Source organism: Pelophylax lessonae (assembly GCF_965119305.1).
Source record: "Pelophylax lessonae genome assembly, chromosome: 5".
Classification (NCBI taxonomy): domain Eukaryota; kingdom Metazoa; phylum Chordata; class Amphibia; order Anura; family Ranidae; genus Pelophylax; species Pelophylax lessonae.
Window position 1 is genome coordinate 440,672,903 of NC_138772.1, and position 23,449 is coordinate 440,696,351.

Sequence of the window (23,449 nt, forward strand, 5' to 3'; positions counted from 1 at the left end):
TCTGCTTACTTTATTTATTATTTTTCTCTGCATCTGTTACTCATGGCGATGCTCTCCCCCTGTACCATGCAAGGCCATCATCCTTCCTCTACCCTCCCCCGCTACCCCCCCCCCCCCATCCTCCTCTTTCTCTTCTCGGTTTCTTTAAATTTTGCTATTATGGCATTATACTTGTTTTTGACTGTGTATGTTTATTCTAAAATCCAATAAAGATATTGTTGAAAAAAAAAAATTACTAATTTGCACAGTGTCACCTTATCCTGATATTGATTTATGCCCTATATAGGGCCACCTTTATCTAGTCTAGTTATATACCCATCCACTGGTTATCGCCATCACTATATCACATAGCACTTTACACTTTATATTTTATTACCAGCACCTTTATTGTCTATATACCATATTTGTTTATTGACTGCATACTTGCCACCAGAATCACTGGACTTTACCCATTATTGTTCAATTGTCTGCACCTTATGGCACTAGTCACTTTATTCACCATTTGTCTAGCTTGAATTTATTATTAGAATTATCCATATTGTGATTGCTATATTTATTTATATATATCACACCATTTACATTTGCTACTGCACTTACCTTGCTTACTGCCATCTACCACCCAGCCCATTCTTTTTACCCCAACACAGCAAGTCTGCTGCATCCTCTATTTCAGGCAGCGCCATTTCCCTTCCCCCCCTCCCCCAATTGTTACTCATATAACTTTGGTTATATTTAAGGAAGGCTGCAGCCTACATGCCCCCCACCCCTTATTTTCCTTAGCGCGGAGTACACCCTCTTTTAATGTGAGCATTTGCCCACTCAAGTCGGTAAGTCAGGTCAAGACCCCAATGAGGACGACGTGCATGCAGATGAGCTTCCCTGAGACAGTTTCTGACAGCTTGTGCAGAAATTCTTTGATTGTGCAAACCAATTGTTGCAGTAGCTGTCCGGGTGGCTGGTCTCAGATGATGTTGAAGGTGAAGATGCTGGATGTGGAGGTCCTGGGCTGGTGTGGTTACATGTGGTCTGCGGTTATGAGGCTGGTTGGATGTACTGCCAAATTCTCTGAACACCTTTGGAGACGGCTTATGATAGGGAAACGAACATTCAATTCTCGGGCAACAGCTCTGGTGGACATTCCTGCAGTCAGCATTCCAATTGCATGCTCCCTTGAAACTTGCGACATCTGTGGCATTGTGCTATGTGATAAAACTGCACATTTTAGAGTGGCCTTTTATTGTGGCCAGCCTAAGGCACATCTGTGCAATAATCATGCTGTCTAATCAGCACCTTGATATGCCACACCTGGGAGGTGGATTATCTCGGCAAAACTAACACAGATTTAGACAGATTTGTGAACAATATTTGAGAGAAATAGCCCTTTTGTGTACATAGAAAAAGTCTTAGATCTTTGAGATCAGCTCATAAAAAATGGGGGCAAAAACAAAAGTGTTTATAATTTTGTTCAGTATACACTGCTCAAAAAAATTAAAGGCGCACTTTTTAATCAGAGTACAGCATCAAGCCAATTAAACTCCTAGGATATTGATCTGGACTGTTAAGTAGCGGAGGGGGTTGTTAATCAGTTTTAGCTGCTTTAGTGCTAATGAAATTAAAAACAGGTGCACTAGATGGGAAACAATGAGACAACCCCCAAAACAAGAATGGTTTTACAGGTGGAGGCCACTGCCACTTTCTTTCCTTACTCTTCTTTTCTGACTGTTTTTCATTTGGATAGGGTCAGTGCCACTACTGGTAGCATGAGGCAATACCTGGACCCTATAGAGTTTGCACAGGCAGTCAAACTCCTCTAGTATAGCACATCAATACATGCCATTGCCAGAAGGTTTGTTGTGTTTCCCAGTACAGACTCAAGAGCATGGAGGAGATTCCAGGAGACAGGCAGTTACTCTAAGAGACCTGGACAGGGCTTTAGAAGGTCCTTAACCTATCAGCAGGACTGGTATCTGTTCCTTTGTGCACAGAGAAACAGGATGAGCACTGCCAGAGCCCTACGAAATTACCTCCAGCGGGCCACTGGTGTGAATGTCCTTGACCAAACTATCAGAAATAGACTTCATGAGGGTGGCCTGAAGGCCTGATGTCCTCTAGTGGGCCCTGTGCTCACTACCCGGTACCGTGGAACTTTAACGGCAGTTGGCATTGAAAACCAGAATTTGCAGGTTACATTATTTACAGACCAGAGAGGCAATCTGGGCAGAGTAGACTATATCACGAGTCTGAGTATGACCTGTTCATCAGACCTGATACATGTAATTCCCGCTTCTGTGTCTGGTTTAATTGCACAGTGGAGAATGTAAATGAATATCAGCTTTCCCAGTCCAAATTAAGAGGAGGACACCAGGGAAAGTTTAAAAAGCCACATAGTTGGACTGGCTTACTATTGGCATACTAATTCGGAGCTACAGCATTGCCGGTTGATTGAGAGTAGGATTCCGGGGAGAGTAGGAGCCCCCTTTTCATGTGGATTTTATCTGCACATTACTAATGTGCTGCAGGTGAGCACGCATTGCACTCAAAGGTGGACACACGGTGGATGTTTTTTTCTTTGCACATTGAGCACAGTAAGTTTTGGAGTTTTAGAAGCACTGTATGTCATAAGTTATTCACGGACATTCCATTACAAACTTGTTATCAATTTTTATTGGAAGATTGTTGTCACATTAATATATTTTTATTGGTGGATTTATTACACATTATTTTATTGTATATCAAGTCCCCAATGTCACATTATTTTTGGAGTATCACTTATACAGTTTTTTTTTTTTTCTCTAACCTTTACCAATATTCTTCACGTTATTCAGAATAGTGCTCTGCCATTTCACATTATTACACAGATATATTCAGGTTTGAGGAGCTGTCTTTTGGTGGTAGCAGCAATTCTTACCCTTTATATTTGTATATACATTCAATTGTATTCACTATTCTCTAATCTCTAGCTTTATTACCATCAGCCAACCATAGCAGCGCATTAGTACTTATACATCAAAATGGCACCCTAACGGCCATTAGGAAACGGGATGAAATCCTTGGACCCATTGTCACTACTAACTAGTGATCGACCAATACCGTTTTTTTATTACCGATACCGATATTTTGGTCATCACATATCGGCATCGGCCGATATCTGCCGATATTTTTGGACTTTTAAAAAATATATAATTTTTACAGGTATCCTTATGGAGGGATTTAGGGGTCTAAAAGACCCCCAAAGCCCTCCTCTGCACTTAAAAGCATTCAAAATGTCAAGTTTGGCTGTTTTAAATGCTGTCATTTTTTTAAATTTGGTGCAGAGTACCCAGAAGTGGTGTCATGACATCACTTCCAGGTTTTCACATGGAGACCCAGTCAGAGCCGAATGTGGCTTTGATCGGGTCTTCTCTTCGGCGGCCATGCAGGTAGGATGTCCGGTGGGACGGGCGACCTGGGCGAGCCGCGGGAGGGGAGGGAAGTCCCCTCCCGCTCCTTGTAATGACAGCTGAGTGGCTTCTTAGCCGCATCGGTTGTCATTACAAGACAGCCGACCGACTGCTATGGACGCTGGTACCGGGGTGATGCCTCTAGCTGCAGGCATCACTCCAGTACAGCACTTTCCCAAAATATCGGCAATATCAGTAACCTCAGGGGCCGATTCCGATATATAGGGGTACAGATCAGCCCTCGATATATCGGCTTTGCCGATAATCGTCGATCCCTAAAATATATATATAGATATATATATATATATATATATATATATATATAGCATAGTTTGTAGATGCTATAACTTTCACACAAACCAATTAATATACATATATTGGGATTTTTTACCAAAGACATGCAGCAGAATACATTTTGGCCTAATTTTATGAAGAATATGCTTTATAACAGAAAGCTGAAAATATTAGGTTATTTCAAAATTTTTGGTCTTTTTTCTTTTTATATACCAAAAAATTAAAAACCCAGTGGTGATAAAATACCACCAAAGATAGAAAGCTTGATTTTTTGTGATTAAAATTATATAAATTGAATTTGCATATAGGGTTGTATCACCACGCAAATTACCAGTTAAAGTAGCACAGTGCTGAATAGCCTGGTCATGAAGGGGGTTAAATCACCTAGAGTTCAAGGGGTTAACTTTCCATGAAAATGACAGCTTTCAGCTGTGGTCAATAAACAGGTCAGGGTCAGTGCAGGTGGCAGGCAAAGGCAACACTGCACTGGTGTGGCAATGATCAGGAGCATTGTTGCTGGCTACACTGGTCTGGTGATAATGGGGACTAGTGTGGCAGCAATCAGGGACACTGCTGCTGACTTACACTGGTCCGGTGACACTGGGATTGGTGTTGCAACAATCAGAGATACCGTTGCTGGCTTACACTGGTGTGGTGACACCGCAACTGGTGAGGTGGTGACCAAGGACACTGTAACTTGTGTGGTGGAGATCAGAGACAGTATGACTGATGTGGCATTTATCAGGGACACTGTAACTGGTGTGGAGGTGATCAGGAACAATATGACTGGTGTGGTGGTGATCAGGGACAATATGACTGGTGTGGCGGTAATCAGGGACACTGTGAGTGGTATGGCAGTGATTAGGGACACCTTTGAGTGGGTGGCAGTGATTAGGGACACTGACTGGCAGTATTGGTCTGGTGACATTGGCAGTAATCAGAGATAATCGCTGGCGGAATTGACATACAGTGATATTAGTGCAGCCTGCCATTGTACATTATCATTGCCACAACAGGACAAAGTCACCATAGTGTAAAAAAAAGTATATATATTTTTTGTTTTTGTTTTTTTCATTTTTTTCTTTTTTTACTTTTTATTTTTATTCAACCTGTCACCATTGCAGTGCAGTGAGGGGATTGAGATTTATTTTTTGCACTATGATTGTTTTTGACAGTTCTTGGCTGCATTTCTGCAGCTATTGAGAATTACTGTGATAAGCTGCAATTGGCTACAGCTATTACATGTTATAGGAAGGCATTGATTGGCCCTGTACTATGTCATCACTGTGACCAGTCACACAGTAGCTTTAAATGGCTGTATGAATGGCAGCCATCCTTACTATTGATTGGTCACAGCGCTCACATGATACCAGGGTGGAGCACTGCCACAAAGTATTTGAATCAGTGATCTGCTGTTTCTGGTGGCCACATCAGTCACACAATTGAGCCAATGCATGCCCCCACGGGTGCGCATGAGGCGCAGATCTGAGAGGACATACTGGTACATTCCCCCAAATCTTCATTGTCCAGATTGCACACTGTCTGCATTTGGGGCCCTCGTGACTGTCAAACTGGGACTAGTTGCTGTGTTTGTATAGTCACTGGGTACCAATAGGTATGGATGGGCTGCCTGCATGGAGCATCTAAAACAGTGGTCTCCAAACTGCGGCCTGGGGGGCCAGATGTGTCCCTTTACTTCCTTTTATCTGGCCTTTGGGCACTATTTAATCCACTGATACAAACAATGGGACATAATTCCCTCTACTGACAACAATGAAGAGGGCACATTTGCTCCCAATGACACGAAGGATGGGGCATAATTCCTTCCATTGACACTAACAATGGGGCCCAATGACATCAATAATGGGGCACAATTCCTCTCAAGGATACAAACGATGGGGCCAAATGACATCAACGATGGGGCATAACACCTCCCACTTACTCCAATATTGGGGCTCAAGTACTCTCACTGAAACAAACAATGGGGCAGGGGCGTAACTACAGGGGTTGTAGGGGTTGCAATCGCTACCGGGCCCCATGCTCCAGGGGGCCCGGTAGCAAAACAGTGGATGAACCTCTAGGATCTCAAAGGTCACACTTGCGACTGGGCCCTGGCATTTCACCACTGTGGGGAGGCCCCAAGATTGCAGGAAGGGGGCCCACTGCAGAACTTGTGAAAGGATCCTGATGCGGGACCATAATAAAAGGCCATGCAATGAGAGTAAAGAGCCCCAGGATTAGTGGGAAGAGCCCCGGGCTTGAAGGGAAGGGCCCCGGCCAGGGGTCTGGGGGCCCTTCATGGTTTCTTGCATCGGGGCCCTGAAGGTTCTAGTTACGCCTCTGCAATGGGGCATTATTTTTTCCCACAGACACTCAGACCTGGAATTGACTAAAGATAGAGCTTTCCTGTGTGAATCTTTGTAGGGAAACGAATCGCTGGATCAAGCGAGTAACTTCTTGATTGCTCACACAGGTATTGCTGGACAGTAACTCTCTTCATCAAAGACTTAGCTTCCCTACAAAGATTTTAACTGAAGCCCTGATGAATGGGAATTTAAAATGTTTGTTGAAATGTATTGGTTGTTTATTAGTAAAAACATATAAATTAATTTGGACTGTTTTATTCTTTGGTCTGGTGCTCCTTCCATTAGTTCATGTTTTTTTTTTTTTTTTCTCGCAATGGACATCAAAGTCCTAGTGCTTCTTGCATGCTTTTTTAGATACCTCTTGGAGATGCCTGAACAAAATTGAATGTTCTTTAGAATAGAAAACCAGTTCAAAGCATTGTTAGGAGGAGTATTTTGATCTCTGTAAAAGGTAGTAAATGCCAACTCTTCGACTCTCCAATTGTTAATGATGAATACAAGTGTAGCACTACCTCCTTAGGCATTGTAAGAGCTGGTTCACACTACCACTACCAGAAAGTCGCCCCGTGACTTGAAGAGACTTGTTTAGAGACTTGGAAGAGACTTGGAAGAGACTTGTGCACTACTTTGAAGAGACAGGCGACTTTGTCTGTGGGGAATGCCTGGCTAATCTCTTTCTTCTTCCTGGAAAGTCTGATAACAAGTCGTGTCAATTAAGATAAGGAGGCAACTCCCATTGAAGTATATGGGACAGTCGGATCACAGGTCGCCTCAAAGTAGTACAGGACCCTTTTCTGAAGTCGGAGCAACTTCAGTAGTGCCAATTAAGACGGTACTGATTGATTAACATTGCTTTTGTTATGTCAAGCTACCTGGGGCAACACAAGTTGCCTCACAAGTCGCGCTAGTGTGAATGGACTCTAAATGTCAGTTTTTCCCCACTGCTACACAGCCAGTCATATAGCATTTTCAACTTGTATCCAGACTCAGAAAACAGTTCTTGAGGTTTGTTTTTGTTATTTTATTGAGTGGATACCTTTCATGGGGTTGGGGATTAAAGAATGACCAACCTGACAGAAACAAAAGAACGAGGGACAATTTCCTCCCTATTTACAGCTCCACTTGATCCTCCTGCACAGCTTGACTTGCTCCTTTGTACAGCTCCTCTTGACTCACTCTGCAGAACTGCAACTGATTTATTCTTTGGGAACTGACAGTCTCTTGTTAGCTCAGCAAAAGCCCTTTATATTTGGATAATAGGTGAATGGTGTGTTTCAAAAGTCCATAATACATAAATCATAAGTGTCCATATGTGATAATATCAAACTGGTGCTCCACAAAATGAAAGATTTCTTCAACTTCAATGTGAAAAACCCACCACCAGGTGAAATTCCTCCTACCAGACGGAAATAAGGTGCACACAGATTACAAATCTACTGATGACCACAAATTATAAGTGCTTCCAAACTCCAAGTGAACCACCCAAAATGGTCCCTTACCAGATAGCAGGTAATTAGCGCTTATGGCTCCACTGATATCCACTACCACCTCCTCCGTATCCAGCCTACAGCAAGGTGAATCTCAAACAGCAGGTAATAGGCACTTGTAGTTCCACTGATATCCGCTACCACCTCCTTTGTAACCAGCCTACAGCAAGGTAAATCTCAGACCAAGAAGCCGGTGATTTCCAAGCATGGGGTCTTCACACCATCTTCTTCCTCATTCTCCTATTCTGGGCTGGTAGGAGTACAGAGGCTGAGGCTGATTTACCTTGCTGTAGGCTGGATACGAAGGAGGTGGTAGCGGATATCAGTGGAACTACAAGAGCCTATTACCTGCTGTTTGAGATTCACCTTGCTGTAGGCTGGATACGGAGGAGGTGGTAGTGGATATCAGTGGAGCCATAAGCGCTAATTACCTGCTATCTGGTAAGGGACCATTTTGGGTGGTTCACTTGGAGTTTGGAAGCACTTATAATTTGTGGTCATCAGTAGATTTGTAATCTGTGTGCACCTTATTTCCGTCTGGTAAGGAGGAATTTCACCTGGTGGTGGGTTTTTCACATTGAAGTTGAAGAAATCTTTCATTTTGTGGAGCACCAGTTTGATATTATCACATATGGACACTTATGATTGATGTATTATGGACTTTTGAAACACACCATTCACCTATTATTCAAATACTTGTTTTATTATAATTTTATTAATTTTGGATTCATATATTTGTTTTAGCGCACCTTATTTTCTCACAACATCATTTATATTCATCTGGCACTGAATACCGGTATCAGCTTTAACTTACCACTATCAGCGCACCCCCTACATACATAAAAGCCCTTTATAGCCTAGGAATGCTCAGTTCCTGAGATAAGTAGCACATGTTGAGTGAACTGTATCCTGAAACACCTTCAGCTCCCCTGTAGACACTGGTCCCAGTTCTACTTCTTGCAGAAAATTCTAGCCCACCTTCATGCGTCTTCCACCAGCCCACTTGGCTGCTTCTTCCCAGTCTACCCAACTGACACTCTGCACCAGTCCAACCGACTGACACACTGTAGATTTCCCAGGGCAAGGTTTGATGAAGACTTAGCACACCACTTTCTTCAAGAGAGTGGCAGTCTTTCCCTTTGTCTCTCCCTGCTCCGTGCTGATCTTACTCACTCTGTCCTTTCTTACTCCCGCTGCCTCTCTGGAAAGCCTCCTCTAACTTCTTCTGTGGTAGGATCCTTCCAGGCCAGCCACCTGAGCCCCAGCCTGAGGTAAAACCCCTACCTGGCAGGGGTCCCTCAAGGGCCGTCGACAGTCTCCCACAGCATTGCATTTCCATCTTCCACCCGACTCCACTGCGGGCATGGCTCATCTCTATTTAAGAACTCTCTTAGTCCCCTGCCAAGCTCAACTCCTGAGGATTGGCTAATGCCCCCCTAAATATGCAGGACAACCCTCCTAGCTTTTGCCCACTCATTTCTGGAACATTCTCTAACATTCCAGAACAAGGGGGAGGCACAAGAGAGCTGCTTGGATGAGTCATCCAGCCCTGAACTCTAATAAGGCCTGACCCAGATTACATTACTCAGGCTTAGCCCAGAGCCAAACTATATTTTACCTATACTACCACTAGCAGCACACATCTGTTCTGCATATATTTGTTTTTTACATTCTTCATATTTGGAATATTATTTTTATATGTTCCACGCATATGTTTTCCATTTTCATTTGGTATTTAATACATTTTGTTTGATTGTTTATAGTCTAAAACAGAAAATAAAGAGTTGACAGTTGAAACTGGACAAAATGGCAGTCAGAATGCTAAATTAGTTGGCTTTCTATAAAAAAAAAATAAAAAAAAATTACAAAATGCATGGGCACCATAGTAACTAATGAACAGTTTCATGAACACATTTAGGGGATGTTTGTTTTGTTACATTTCACATATACTGTTTCTTATCCGTCAATTATTACAGTAGCATCCAGCCAGCATTGTCCTAAACATACATGGACGTTCTTTTTTCACTGCCATAATTAGGTATGTGGTTTGGGTTTACCACTACCATGGATTTGGCAGAAAAGTTCATCACAGGTTTGTCACCACAAATATGAAAAAAACTATAAAGCAAAGCATAGCCTTTCCCAGGTCAGCAATCATAAGAAGCAATAATTTAAAGAAATGGATAAATAAACCTACTTTCTAAAAAGGGTGGTGCACATCATCCATATTGTCAACATATTTTGGTATTGTAAGGTTGAGCTGACAAGTCTATGTAGGGAGAGATTTTTTTTTTTATTAGCATTAGTATTTGATCTCCCCCACCTTGGTAGTACCTGGCTTCCCATATCTTTGACAAAAGCTTGCCTAGTAGCACTACAAATAGCCAGAATCGAATAAGCCCCTGTGCACATCAACCCAATTTGACATGCGATTTGACAGGTTAAATTGCATGCCAAATGGCAGCCTATTGCCGGCAATTGCACCCCCCCAATCAGTGCGACACCTACTTTGCAGCGCCACAAGTAGTTCCTGCACTACTTTTGGCGACTTTGGGGGGCGACTTCAATAGACATCTGTGCATGAACCCGCACAGATGTTTTTTAAGTCGCCCCCAAATTTCGACTGAATTGCCGCATTAAAATTGTGCGAGTTCAGTTGAAGTTGCCCGATTTCAAAGCCGTGTTCAGTGCGAATGAGGGCTAACTAGATGCATTCCCTATAGACCTCTATGGGGTTATTCAAGCACGATTTACGAAAAAACATAACTTAGGCAGATGAAACTAAGATACTGGTGCGCTGCTCTAATTAAATACATATATGTGAGTTGCAGCTCCCACTAGGTGCAAGCACTCATAAACCTTGCCAAGTCTGATAAATAAAGATCATAGAAAGTGGTTCGCTACTCAAATAATATGCATGTTGAGTAATCTCCAGTGAAAAAAAAAATCTATATACAGAATATAGGAGGTGAATACGATGACTATGAATGCAACAAAATTTGCATATAACAACTGTGAAAAATTGAAACCCAAAACAATAATAAGTGACTTGATAGGGAGGGAATATATGTGATAACAACAAGAGATAAATATAGTATATAATATAATAAAAGTAATTATAGATGGGTGAAATAAAGTCTATATATATAAATATATAGTCTAAATAAATAGACTTTATTTCACCCATCTATAATTATTTGTATTATATTATATACTATATTTATCTCCTGTTGTTATCACATATATTCCCTCCCTATCACGTCACTTATTATTGTTTTGGGTTTCAATTTATCACATTTGTTATATGCAAATTTTTTTGCATTCATAGACATCCTATTCACCTCATATATTCTGTATAAATATATTTTTTCACTGGAGATTACTCAACATGCATATTATTTGAGTAGCACACCACTTTCTATGATGTTTACATAACTCAGGCAGATTTGCCCATCCCAGCCTATAACATATGCACTTTATTTGCTTTTCATATATTTTGATATATTTTAGAGAATTAGTAAATTTTAACATGGACATTATATTTCAAAATTAACATTTTATTTTGCTTCTTCTTTTCAAGATCAAATGTCAGATTGGAAATTCCACAACAAATTCCTGAGATTAATGTATCTCGGTGTCAGAGTAAGTTTAATTCTCCTACCCTACCATGATCAAACTGGTATTTATAATATATACTGTATAAGTTGAGTATGCCTTTGGACTCAGTACACACCAAGGGAATTACATTTTACAGAAGTTAGGAGCACAGTCTCCAAAATAAAAAGCAACATACTGTATTTTTGTGAAGTAGTCCACACAAAAAAATAAAATAATATGGCAGAGAAAGCTATTTTCTGTGACTCTTTTGCTGAGCAGGTGTTGTGTTTATAAACTCATCATGGAAAAATGACAAAGTGAGTTTCAAATAAGAAGACGGTTACATGCTAAAATGTCATCTAACATCACCTGTAAGAAAATGTTAAAGTGGAATTAAACCCTCCTATCCTTTACAGTCAAGCATAGGCGTGCGCAGGGGGTGTGCCGGGTGTGCCTGGGCACACCCTAATCTCCCTGTGCGGCACAGGTTCCCCCTGCTGATATTTCACCAAAGCCCTAAAAAAAGTTGTAAAAAATAATAAAGAATTAAATAATAAAAATAAAAAATACTGACACCGTCCACTTCCCTACTGACACCAACCTCTGCCCTACTGAGAACTCCACTGCTCTACTGAAAAAATCCACTGCTCTACTGACACCAATTAATGTTTTAAAACATTTGTGTGCACACCCTAATGCAATAGGCTGCGCACACTTATGCAGCCAAGGAAGCTGCCATCTTAGCCTCTATTTGATCTTCAGTTGCCATGGTGCTGCACATGTGATCAGTTATGTGATCAGTTATGAAACCAACCATTTGATGGCTTGACAACATGGTTGATAGAACAAGTAACCGTGACAGTTATCAATCACGGCATGCCTTGACTGTAACTGTTTTAGGTAATCATTAAAGTGGTAATACAACCAAAACTGAAAATGTTTTGTGAGCACAGGAGACACCTTTGGACAGCAGAATTGTCAGTCTGGGGGGGGGGGGGGGGTAGGGGAGTTTTAGGTGTGCTGGGAGATTTAAATACACTAAGACGAGCTCATGTGTTAAAATCTTTCCAAGATCTACAGAGGGAATTTGACATTCCCAGACAGTACTTTTTTAGATACTTACAGTTGAGACATGCCATCTCAGCCCAGGCCAAGATTTCCACATTACAACTCACTACTCATCGACCTGTAAGGGACGTTTTCCAGGCCTCGGACAAAAAGGGCATGATCTCCTCTGTATACGCTACCATACTAGGTTCTTTACAAGATCCAGCTACCCTGTCGGCCCGAGCGGGATGGGAGGGTGATCTTGGCCCCATGGATGGAGAGACATGGGAGCTGTGCCTTTCCTCAATCCCATTGGTATCGGTATCACCCTCGCAAAAGGTCTTGCACCTATTCCTGTTTCATAGAGCCTATAGAACCCCAGTACAATTGTTTCGTTGGGGCCGCAGGTCCAACTCTCTATGCCCGAAATGTGAAAGAGAGCAAGGTACACTTATACATATGCTATGGAGGTGTCCCAAATTATTTCACTACTGGTCGGTAGTAATTGCTACAATATCTAGAGTATATAATTTTCAACTGTTTCGGGATCCTGTGGTCTGTTTGCTTGGTGCTCTGGAGGTGGAAACTCTGTCTCCAAACGCCCATGTGGCTATTCTGCGGTTGCTTTATATTGCTCGTAAGCTGATTGCTAGATTCTGGATCTCCTCCCGGGTACCAAGCGCAGGACAGTGGGTTGCACAGGTTAATGCTTCTTTGATTCGAGAAAAACTAACGTATAAGGACAGGAAGGCTCACAAGAAGTTTTCCTCACTATGGCAACCATGGCTGGATGACCCCTCGCTGGCTCCACCGCAATTGGTCATGAATAGGCTCCTAGAAGGTTGAGGTGTGCATAGACCGAATGTATCTGGTTATAACTTACAGTGGAATGTCCCCTTTTTTCCCCCTACCACCCTTTTAACCCCTTTCTCCTCTTCCCCCCCCCCCCGACTCCCTTTATCTGCTATTCCCCCTCTTTTCCCTCCCAGTGTTATCTGCCGAGATCCCCCCTTTAAGAGTTTTGCCAACTTTTGGTTTTTGAAATGTTGATGAGTTATATGTTATTTTGACACGCTTGGATGAATCTAACACAAAGTTTCCCATTCATACGATAGACCTCTTCTTTGTTCTATACTGCAAATGTTATTTTTTTTAAATGTATACAGACCCATCTGATTCTTATTTTTTCTACCATACATTCATTGTACTAATGTATATGCCAAGTGAAATGTATTATCTATGTGATAATTGTACCATGCTCTGTTTAACCTCAATAAAAATTTCATTTTTCTTGAAAAAAAAAAAAAAATACACTAAGACACTGAAGCCAAACTCCAGCTAATACATTATAAACAGTTAGAGCAAACATAAATTAGAGCTGATAATTGTAAGCACCCCTGCTAGTGTTAAATGATTTCTATTATATATGCAGCTGATACATTCTGCGGAAGAGCTTGTTCTTTTGAAAAACAACTAGCTGGATCACTAGGTGAAAGTAAAGGAAATAAAAGCCTAAAAAAGAAAATTAACCACTTCAATACAGGGCACTTTCACCCCATTTCTGCCCAGGCCAATTTTCAGCTTTTAGTGCTGTTGCATTTTGAAGGACAATTGCGCAGTCATGCAACACTGTACCTCAACCAAATTTATGTCATTTTTTCCCCACAAATAGAGCTTTCTTTTGGTGGTATTTGATCACCGCAAGGTTTTTTCTTTTTTGCTAAACAAATAAAAAAAAGACTGAAAAGTTTGAAAAAAAAAAGTTTTTTTGGTTTATGTTATACAATTTTGTAAATAGATACGTTTTTTCCTGCACCGATGAGCACTGATGAGGCTGCACTGACAGGCACTGATGGGGTGGCACTAATATGCAGCACTGATAGGCAGCACTGATGGGCACTGATATGTGGCACTGATAGGTAGCACTGATATGCAGCATTGGTGGGCACTGATAGGCGGCATTGATGGGCACTGATAGGTGGCACTGATGGGCACTGATAGGCGGCACTGATGGGCACTGATAGGCAGAACTGATGGGCACTGATGGGCACTGATAGATGGCACTGATCGGCACTGATGGGTGGCCCTGATGGGTACTGATGGGCACTGATAGGCGGCACTGGTGGGCAATAATAGGCACTGGTGGGTGGCACTAATAGATGGCAATGATGGGCACTGGTGGGCAGCACTGATGGAGAGGGCACTGGCGGGCATCACTATTGGGGAGGGAACTGGTGGGCTCCCTGAGCCCTGATTGCCATCCTTGGTGGCCATGGTGGGCATCCCTGGGATCATGGGTGGGCATCCCTGGGGTCATGGGTGGGCATCCCTGGTGGTTCTAGTGGCACCCCCCCCCCAGTGTCTGCACTGGTAATCAATGATCTGATTACCAGTGCAGACCCCCCCCCCCCCTGTCAGGAGAGCCACCTGTGCCTGTCAGGCACGAACTAAGGAAAGCCGATCAACGGCTCTTCCTGTGTGCTGTGTGACCAGCTGTGATTGGTCACAGCTGGTCACATGGTAAAGAGCCTACGTTAGTAGGCTCTTTACTGAGATCAGAGATGCGGTGTGTCAGAGTGACACGCAGCATCAGCAATCGCCACTCTGCGCGCCCCCGGTCAGGATAATGCAACCACTTTCCCGCCGTCAATCGCCTATAGGGTGGGCGCAAAGTGGTTAATGCAGCTATCACAACTAATCTGCAATATAATAAATGTTGGTTTTCGGGTTTAATATTACTATAAATTGATGAGTTTTGTTCCGCTTCAATATTGCTCTGATGCTCTTAGTTAAAGGAGTTGTAAAGGCAGAAGTTTTTTTATCTTAATACATTCTATGCATTTGGATAAAAAAATTTCTGGCTGTAGCAGCCTCCCAGCACCCCTAATACCTACCTGAGCCCCATCTCTGTCCAGCGATGTCCAAGAGTCCCTCGGCCATCCAGGACTCTCTCCTGATTGGCTGAAACACAGCCACGGTGCCATTGGTTCCCACGGCCGTCAATCAAAGTCAGCTAGCCAATCAGAAGAGAGAGGGGACGGGGCTGAATGGCAGCTCGGGTGCCCCCATAGCAAGCTGCTTGCTTTGGGGGTACTCGACAGGGGGGGAGGGGCCAGGATCTCCAACGAGGGACCCAAGAAGAGGAGGATCCAGGCTACCCTGTGCAAACCCAACTGGAGGTTAGTATAACATGTTTGTTCTTAAAAAAAAAAAGCAACGAGACTTTATAATCATTTTAAATCAGTGAACTGCATATTCAATCTAGAAAACACTGTAACTATGATAAAGTCCAGGAAATTGGCTTAACCTGAGATCTATATGAATTTTCAATTTTCCTTGCAACCAACCTTGATCAGGGTCTCTTGCAATTACCCTCCTTTTAGATTTGTTTCTATGTATGTAATATTATCTAGAAAAAAATTATGACAAAATCAGGTGTGCAACTGAAAATAAACTTTTATGGGATAATTTGGGAATCTTTAGCTCAAAAAAACACAGAAGGGAATTTATCAAAATGAGCAGCCAGAATCTGGAGCAGCTGTATAGGACAAAAAAATCTATTTTTCATTAGGCTGATTGGTTGCCATGTACAGTTGCTCCAGACTCAGGGTTAGATGTAGACCAGAATACTAGAGGAGTGGTTGACAACCTTTCAGACCTCACAGACCACTAAGCTCACCATTTTGAATCCCACAGAACACTAACACGAATTTGACATGCCTTATACCCACAATGCTCTGCCTCCCTGCAACCCCCCCACCTTAGTCTGCATCTCACTGCTTCCTTACACAGACTCATCATCAGAGTTGTATAAAGTACTCGAAACCCATACTTGAGTAAAAGTACAAGTGCTCGATCAAAAAGTGACTTGAGTAGAAGTGGAAGTGCTCGATCAAAAAGTGACTTGAGTAGAAGTACTAAAGTATTCAACATTTTTTGTACTTAAGTACTGCAAGTAGTTTTTTTTAATTTTGCTACTCAAGTACTGAAAGTAAAAGTACCAGTAGTTTTGAAAAAAAAATTGCTACTCAAGTACTGAAAGTAAAAGTACAAGTACTGTGTTATGTAGTTATTAAAGAAAGAAGTCAAAAGTTTGAACATTATATTGTTTTTTATTATTTCAAGCTTTTATTTATACATACAGTAGCATTTATTTTTGTATGCGCTGATAATACACATGTTTTGAGCTTCATGAAACCTGCCATCTACTGTTCTGGCAGTGGTAATTTTTATAATTGTAACGAGTAACTATGTAGCACAAAAAAAAAATATCGGAGTAGAAGTATTGAAATCATCGAAAAAATGTAGTGAAGTAAAAGTGGAAGTAGGAGAAAAAAATTCTACACTAGGAAAGTACAGATACCGCCTTTCGGTACTTAAGTAGAGTAGTGAAGTAGTTCTACTTAGTTACTATACATCTCTGCTCATCATTGAATCTCACCATGCTCCCTCTCACAATCTGTGATCAGCGCTGCCACTGGAAGTGTCCTTGTTTTCACCTCCCACTCTCTGCACTACTCCTGGCATCTCCCTTTGAGTTCACAGGAGCTGGAACTACAAACAAGGCATCGGGTATCATAGCGAGCTGTTAGTATTGACTGCCAGCGTACATTGAGAACAGCACTGGAAAACAACATACATTGGGCGCTGTACATCTGCCACAATGTTGATTTGGGGCAGAACCCCTGGGGCCCACCAAAAAATCTCATGGACCGTTTTCTGGTGTTAGGTGACCGCTGTACTAGAGTATTAAAGCACTGGCAGAATGTGTCCATTACTGTATACATCATTTTTATTCAGTATTTTTTCCTAAAATAATTTGTTCACCCAAAAAGAGTCTGTCCAACCAAAAATGACATTTTAATTTTGGTAGATGCTGGACTTTTACATCCCCTGACAATTCCTTGTATCACTGGAGGGCTCTATTACTGAGATTACTCTGCTTGCATTCCTACGTCTGCATACCTGCTGTATAAAGGGATTACATGGCCACTGTTGAAATTTTGATTTATTTCATAGTATAGAGCAGGGCTGTCCAACTGGCCTGCAGAGTGGCAATAATGAATAATGAATGTCAGATACTGCAACACTCTCAGGGGTATTTGGTAGGTACCTAACCACACTTTTCTGGCCCTATGGCCCCTTTAACCAGCCTGTGACAAATTCAAAAATCCCTGCTTCCCATGTTGGTAGCTTTACTGACACGTGCAGCAGACTTAGCGTTGGTTCACACAACCTTAGGGGGCGACCTGTGAAGTCGCGTGCACTGCGAATTCGGCACTACTTGCACGGACTTCATAAAATGAATGTCTATGCAAGTCGCCCCGAAGTAGTACAGGACCCTTTTTCTAAGTCGGACCTATTAGAACCGTCCTGTACTACACTATGGGACGCGACGGTGCGTGACTTGTCAGGCTGGCCAAGTCGCCTGACAAGTCGTACTAGTGTAAATGCAGACTTAGGTGGTTCTAATATCACCACCTTTTCAAAGTGGTGTTGATAAATGAGCCAAATTGAAAATGATTGCTACCAGTTTATAGATAATGAAAATTTAGGTATTTAAGACCAAGTATAGGTTGGGGTACAGAGACAGGTGAAGTGCCTGTCTCTGTATGTTATGTAGCAGAGCAGCATGTTTAATAGTAAACACTAATAGGATTATTTTTTCTCCAACTGACACTAACAATACAGGGCCTATTTTAATTCCATTGATCTTAATGATATGGGACATATTTTACTCCCATTTTTACCTTATGCTGACACCAATTATGGGATTTATTTTATTCTAATGACACCAACAATGGGGGTTATTTTACTCCAACTGATACTGACAGTGGAACTTATTTTACTCTGGCTGACACCAATGATGACATTGAATTTTCTCTTACTGACAGCAGTGATACGGAACAGGGGGATACACTTGCAGTATGTAGAGGGGCCCCTGAGGATAAAGCTTCCTGGACAGGGTTATACCTGTTATATGCATGTCTGTTCCTGATTTTATTATGATACTAATGGCCATTGCCATCATACATTCTGAGCTTTTCGCATCATGCAGGACCAGGGCTGCTCTGTACAGCCTGGATGAGGTATAGCATTGATGTTGAAATGTGGCCAACTACTCAAACTGTGGAGATTATGGGATTTATTTTTACTCCCTTTGATACCAACATATTTTACTGCCACTGACACTGACGGTGTAGGTGTTGAAATGTGGCCCTCTACTGATATCATAAATGCAAGTGTGGCCCTTAGGACCTTTTTCAGTTGGACACCACTGTTATAAAGTATAAAGCAACAGGAAAAGCTGGAATATGCAAATGTACACCTTAAAATCCGAGGAGGACAGAATAGTATGAAAAGTTATGACTGTGCCAGAGCTTGAACCTGGGACCTCTGTTGTGTCTGACAATGACTCTTCTTGCTGAGCCATCTGGAATGCTGGATAGTTCCCTGGACAAATTCTTGAAGGATCCTGCCTTGAACCTTCTTTGTCTTGAACCTTAAACTCTCTTCTCCTCCCATGAACTTCCTGATCTAAACCATGTCTCTGCACTTCCTGTTTGCCAGATTAGTGTGCCCTCTCCAGCCAATATCTTACTTTTGTCTCTCCTGCTGTTGTTTGTATCTTTGCTACCATTTGTTACTGACCATTGGCTTGTCCCTCAATTACGCTTCTGCATAATCCCAACCTACAACAGTTTGTTACTGACCGTTGGCTTGTTTACTGACTATGCTTCTGCTTGATCTTTTTTTTGTTTCAATCTTAATTTTATTAAAGTTCAAAGATTCAAAAATTACAAATAAGAATGTACATTGTTATAATCGACACAACCACTTTAAACATATAATATCTCAACAGTCCATATAAAGTTCTTAAACATACATTTTCATTTTACAGTAAGAAATCTATCCGGTACTTCTACAATTGTACTCTATACATTTTCTATCTATTTCTCCACTGTTGTTTCTCCTCATTTCTTTGAGGTAGGGGCGAGATACAACCAAACATAGATTCAAACCAATTATATATACTGCCTTCTGTAACTCTCCGTAGTTTTACTAAGATGGGTTAAAATAGTCCCATCTTTATTATCATATTTAAATCCCTTCTCTGTCCAAAAGGAGAGAGCGGGAGTGGAGGGTAAAGGGGGGCCGGGGTTACATCCCCCTCACCTCCCACCCCTTTCACCTTGTGTTCTTCAAAATCGTGTTAGCTATATCTCACCCACTATCACCCATGTTAGAGGATTAATTCCATATATACATTCCTCGTGATATCATATCTTGTGCAAAAGAAAGAGAGAAAAAAAAAAATCCCCCCCACACTTCCCTCTTGTATCACACATCCAAAATTGAACACCCATCCCACATATACAAAAATATAAACTTCAGCGTTCCACTTCAATAAACACACCCTGTGAGAAACCCCCCCCCTTCCCCCCCCTTCCCCTCCCCCACCCCCTCCTCCCCCTCCTTCCCCTCCTCCCCTCTCCCCTCCTCCCCCCCTCCTACTCTCCTCCCTTTTCCCCAGAATAGCCAATATGTTAATTCTGTACAGAATAGATTTCTCTCTTTCTAGTATTTCTGTTCTCTTTTTGATAAGTTGGTATGTATTTTGCATTTACACTGTTGACCATATTTCAAAATTACTTTGTGTCAGACATATGAAATTTTTAGTTTTTAACAATCTTAATTTTCTTTTAGAGATAATAAGTCTTAACAAGAATAAGGAAAGAAAAAAGGGAGAAAAAAAAATGGGTGGGGACAGGGGAAGGAGGATCTCTAGGTATTGTCATGTCATATACGAGGCACCGGGTCGGATCTTGCTTCTATAAGTTGGGCAAACCTATCTGAGCATTGGAAGGTGTACCATGGCCTCCATATTAGTTGTAATTTATTTATTTTATCTGAAGCAATGGCTATAGTCTCTTCCATATTATAGATATCTCTGACTGCGAACGCCCATTCTCTAATTGATGGAGATGTGGTAGATTTCCAATATTTCTGTATTAATAATTTTGCTGCGTTCAAGAGATGGCATACTATTGAATTTTTGTACTTATGCTCTACGACATCCGTAATATGTAAGAGACAACATTCAGGGGTTAATGGAATAACTGTACCTGCAATTTCCTCAGTCAGCTCCCGTATTTGAGTCCAGTACTCCACTATTTTTGTACACTGCCACCATATATGATATAATGTTCCTACTGATTGACCACACCTCCAGCATGTTTCAAATGTATTTGGGAACCACTTATTAATTTTCACCGGTGTCATGTACCATTGGGTAAGGAGTTTGTACGCATTTTCTTGTAATCTAGTGCTCCTTGAGCATTTATGTGTCATAGTACATGCTATGCTCCATTTTTTATCTGAGATTACAATTTGTAGCGTTTTTCCCCATTTTTCTTTAAACTTATCTGGTTTAATTCTTACACTGGAGAGCAACAGTGAGTAAGTATATGACGTCGCTTTTTTAAATGGCGTTTGATCCAGACATATCTGTTCAAAAGCCGATATTTGTCTCCCATAGGTCTCCTTCCTCAAAGGTTCATTTAAAAAATGATGTATTTGTAGATATGACCAAAAGGGTATGGTTAAAGCATTGTGTGTATGTTTAAGTTGGTCTCTTCCTATAAGAGTACCTTCCTTCAAAAAATGTGCAGCAACTTTAAAGTTACTATTTTCTCGTGCATTAAGCCAAACATCTGAATACCCCGGCACAAATTCTGGATTATTTGTCAACGGGGTAAAAGGTCCCGGGGAGCTCGATATATAATGGAGTTTACTAACTCCATGAAACATTGCTAATGTCTGTTTTGTTAATGGGTGGGCCTTTGCTGTAGCCGGACAATGCTGCCATGTTATCCAAGGCAAAAATCATAACGGGCACTCTATAATATCTGATTCTAACTTTACCCATGCTTTCTTTGATTCATGACAATGCCAATCGATGATTCGTGTAAGATGTGTTGCTTGATAATATAGTCGAAAATCCGGTACTCCCATTCCTCCCCTCTCCTTCCGTCTAGTAATCAAGTTATGCCGTATTCGCGGCTTTTTGTGTGCCCAAATAAATTGGGTCTGGATACTTCCGAGTCTAGAAAAATAGCTATTAGGAATCTTAATTGGCAGGGTGTGAAACAAATAAAGCAGTCTTGGAAGGGTTACCATTTTAATAATGGCTGCTCTTCCAAACCAAGAGAAAAACTTAGTATGCCATTGCTTCAAGTCTAGCTCGATTTGTTTAAGCAATGGAACAAAATTTTTAGAGTAGAAAGTATCCAGACTCGGGGTTATCCAAACACCCAAGTATTTCAGGGCCCCTGTAACCCATCTAAGGGAGCTTTTTTCTTTTATCTGTGATAGTTTACTTTCGGGGACATTTAGGTTAAGTACTTCCGATTTCGAAAAATTTATACAAAAATGTGATACATAGCTATATTTTTCAAACGCTTTCATCAAGTTTGGAATTGTAATCAGCGGTTGTGTTACATAGAATAACAAATCATCTGCGTATGCCGCTACTTTGTACATGTTCTCCTTAACTTTCATCCCCTGTATTGATTTATCCGCCCTTACTAGTCTCAAAAAAGGTTCTATCGTCAAAATAAATAACAGTGGTGACAGCGGGCACCCCTGTTGTGTCCCGTTCTTTATAATAATTGGTTCCGATAAAAGATGGTTTATCTTGATCCTCGCCGTCGGGCACTGATAGAGCGATGCTATCCATCCCATCATTTTGGGGGGAAAATTCACATGTCTGCAAGTTGCCATTAAAAAATCCCATGCTACTCTGTCGAAGGCCTTCTCCACGTCCGTTGACACGAGAAGGCCCTCGACATTTCGCTGTTGGGCATAATGTATTAAATTAAGTGTCTTAATTACATTATCTTTAGTCTCTCCTCTCACCACAAAGCCCACCTGATCATCCATTATTATTGTTGACAAATTCGGTTTAATTCTATTGGCCAATACTTTAGAAAACAACTTCAAATCAGTGTTTAACAGAGAAATGGGTCTATAATTAGCGCATTCATATGTTGATTTCCCTGTTTTAGGGATGACTGATATATGTGCATGAAGGAATGCAGGTGAGGTCTGTAGTGGGTCTGTAAGGGAATTCAAAGCCGGCACTAATTGAGGCATTAAAAGATCTGCGTATTGTTTATAATACGCAGAACTAAATCCATCAGGACCCGGGCTCTTATTTGGTTTAATATCTTTTAGTGCAAGGCGCAATTCGGACTCGATAATGGGTTGATCCAGATCCTTAGCTACCTCCTCTGTGAGTGTTGGAAGCCCACTGCTCGTTAAATACGCTGCAATGTTAGCCGCTCTGTCTCCTGAAAATTCCGGGGTTCTGTGTTGTGGCGCAATATTGTATAGTGATGAATAGAACGTATGAAACTGTGCTGCAATTTTTTCTGCTGCTAATTCTATTTTACCTGATACGTTCCTAATCCCTGTTATAACATTTGAATTCTGAGCTGTTCTAAGCGCCCTTGCCAGATATCTACCGCTCTTATCTCCATGTTCATAGTAGACCCTCTTGCATAAAAAAAATAGCCGCTTAGCTTTCACCTCAATTATCTGTTGGAGTTCTTTGCGTTTCTGTAGCAACTCTGTTGCGACGTTTACCGACAGAGATTTCTTATGTGTTTTCTCTAAATTGGAGATTGAATGCATAAGAGTTTGAATCTTTTTTTCTCTTTCTTTTTTCCGTTGTGAGCCCAACTTAATGAGTTCTCCCCTTATGACACTCTTATGTGCTTCCCATCTAACCATCGGGGTAGTCTCTTGTAGCGTATTCAACTTAAAGTATGATTGTATGTGTTGTATTATTTGAGTATTAATAGTTGGGTCTGCAATTAAATCTGCATTCAATCTCCAGTTAAAAACTCTGGGTGTCTTATTTGTTTTTAACGTCACAGATATTGGAGCATGGTCCGAAAGGACCTGTGTCCCAATCCTTGCATGTGATATATTATTTATGTCCCTTTGTGAGATGAATAAATAGTCAATGCGTGCATATCTATCATGTATTGCCGAGTAATGGGTGAAATCTCTACCCTCCGGGTTTAAAGTTCTCCAGGAATCTACCAAGGTCAAAGATTGAATTAATTCTTTTATCCGAGCCAAAGTCTTGTAGCGTATGCATGAGCTTTTATTTGAAGTATCTTGTAATGGTTGGAGAGGTATATTCAGGTCT

At 41.4% G+C, this 23,449-nt stretch overlaps 1 protein-coding gene across 1 annotated transcript in view; it reads left to right on the forward strand.

Moving 5' to 3' along the window:
- The window catches only part of LOC309556333 (NXPE family member 1-like), a 186,382-nt gene that overhangs the window by 124,701 nt on the left and 38,232 nt on the right, over positions 1-23,449 (forward strand). Inside the window, exon 4 of the mRNA XM_082258787.1 lies at positions 11,168-11,229. Coding sequence (XP_082114913.1) covers positions 11,168-11,229 — 62 coding nt within the window. The remainder of the gene's footprint in view (positions 1-11,167; positions 11,230-23,449) is intronic.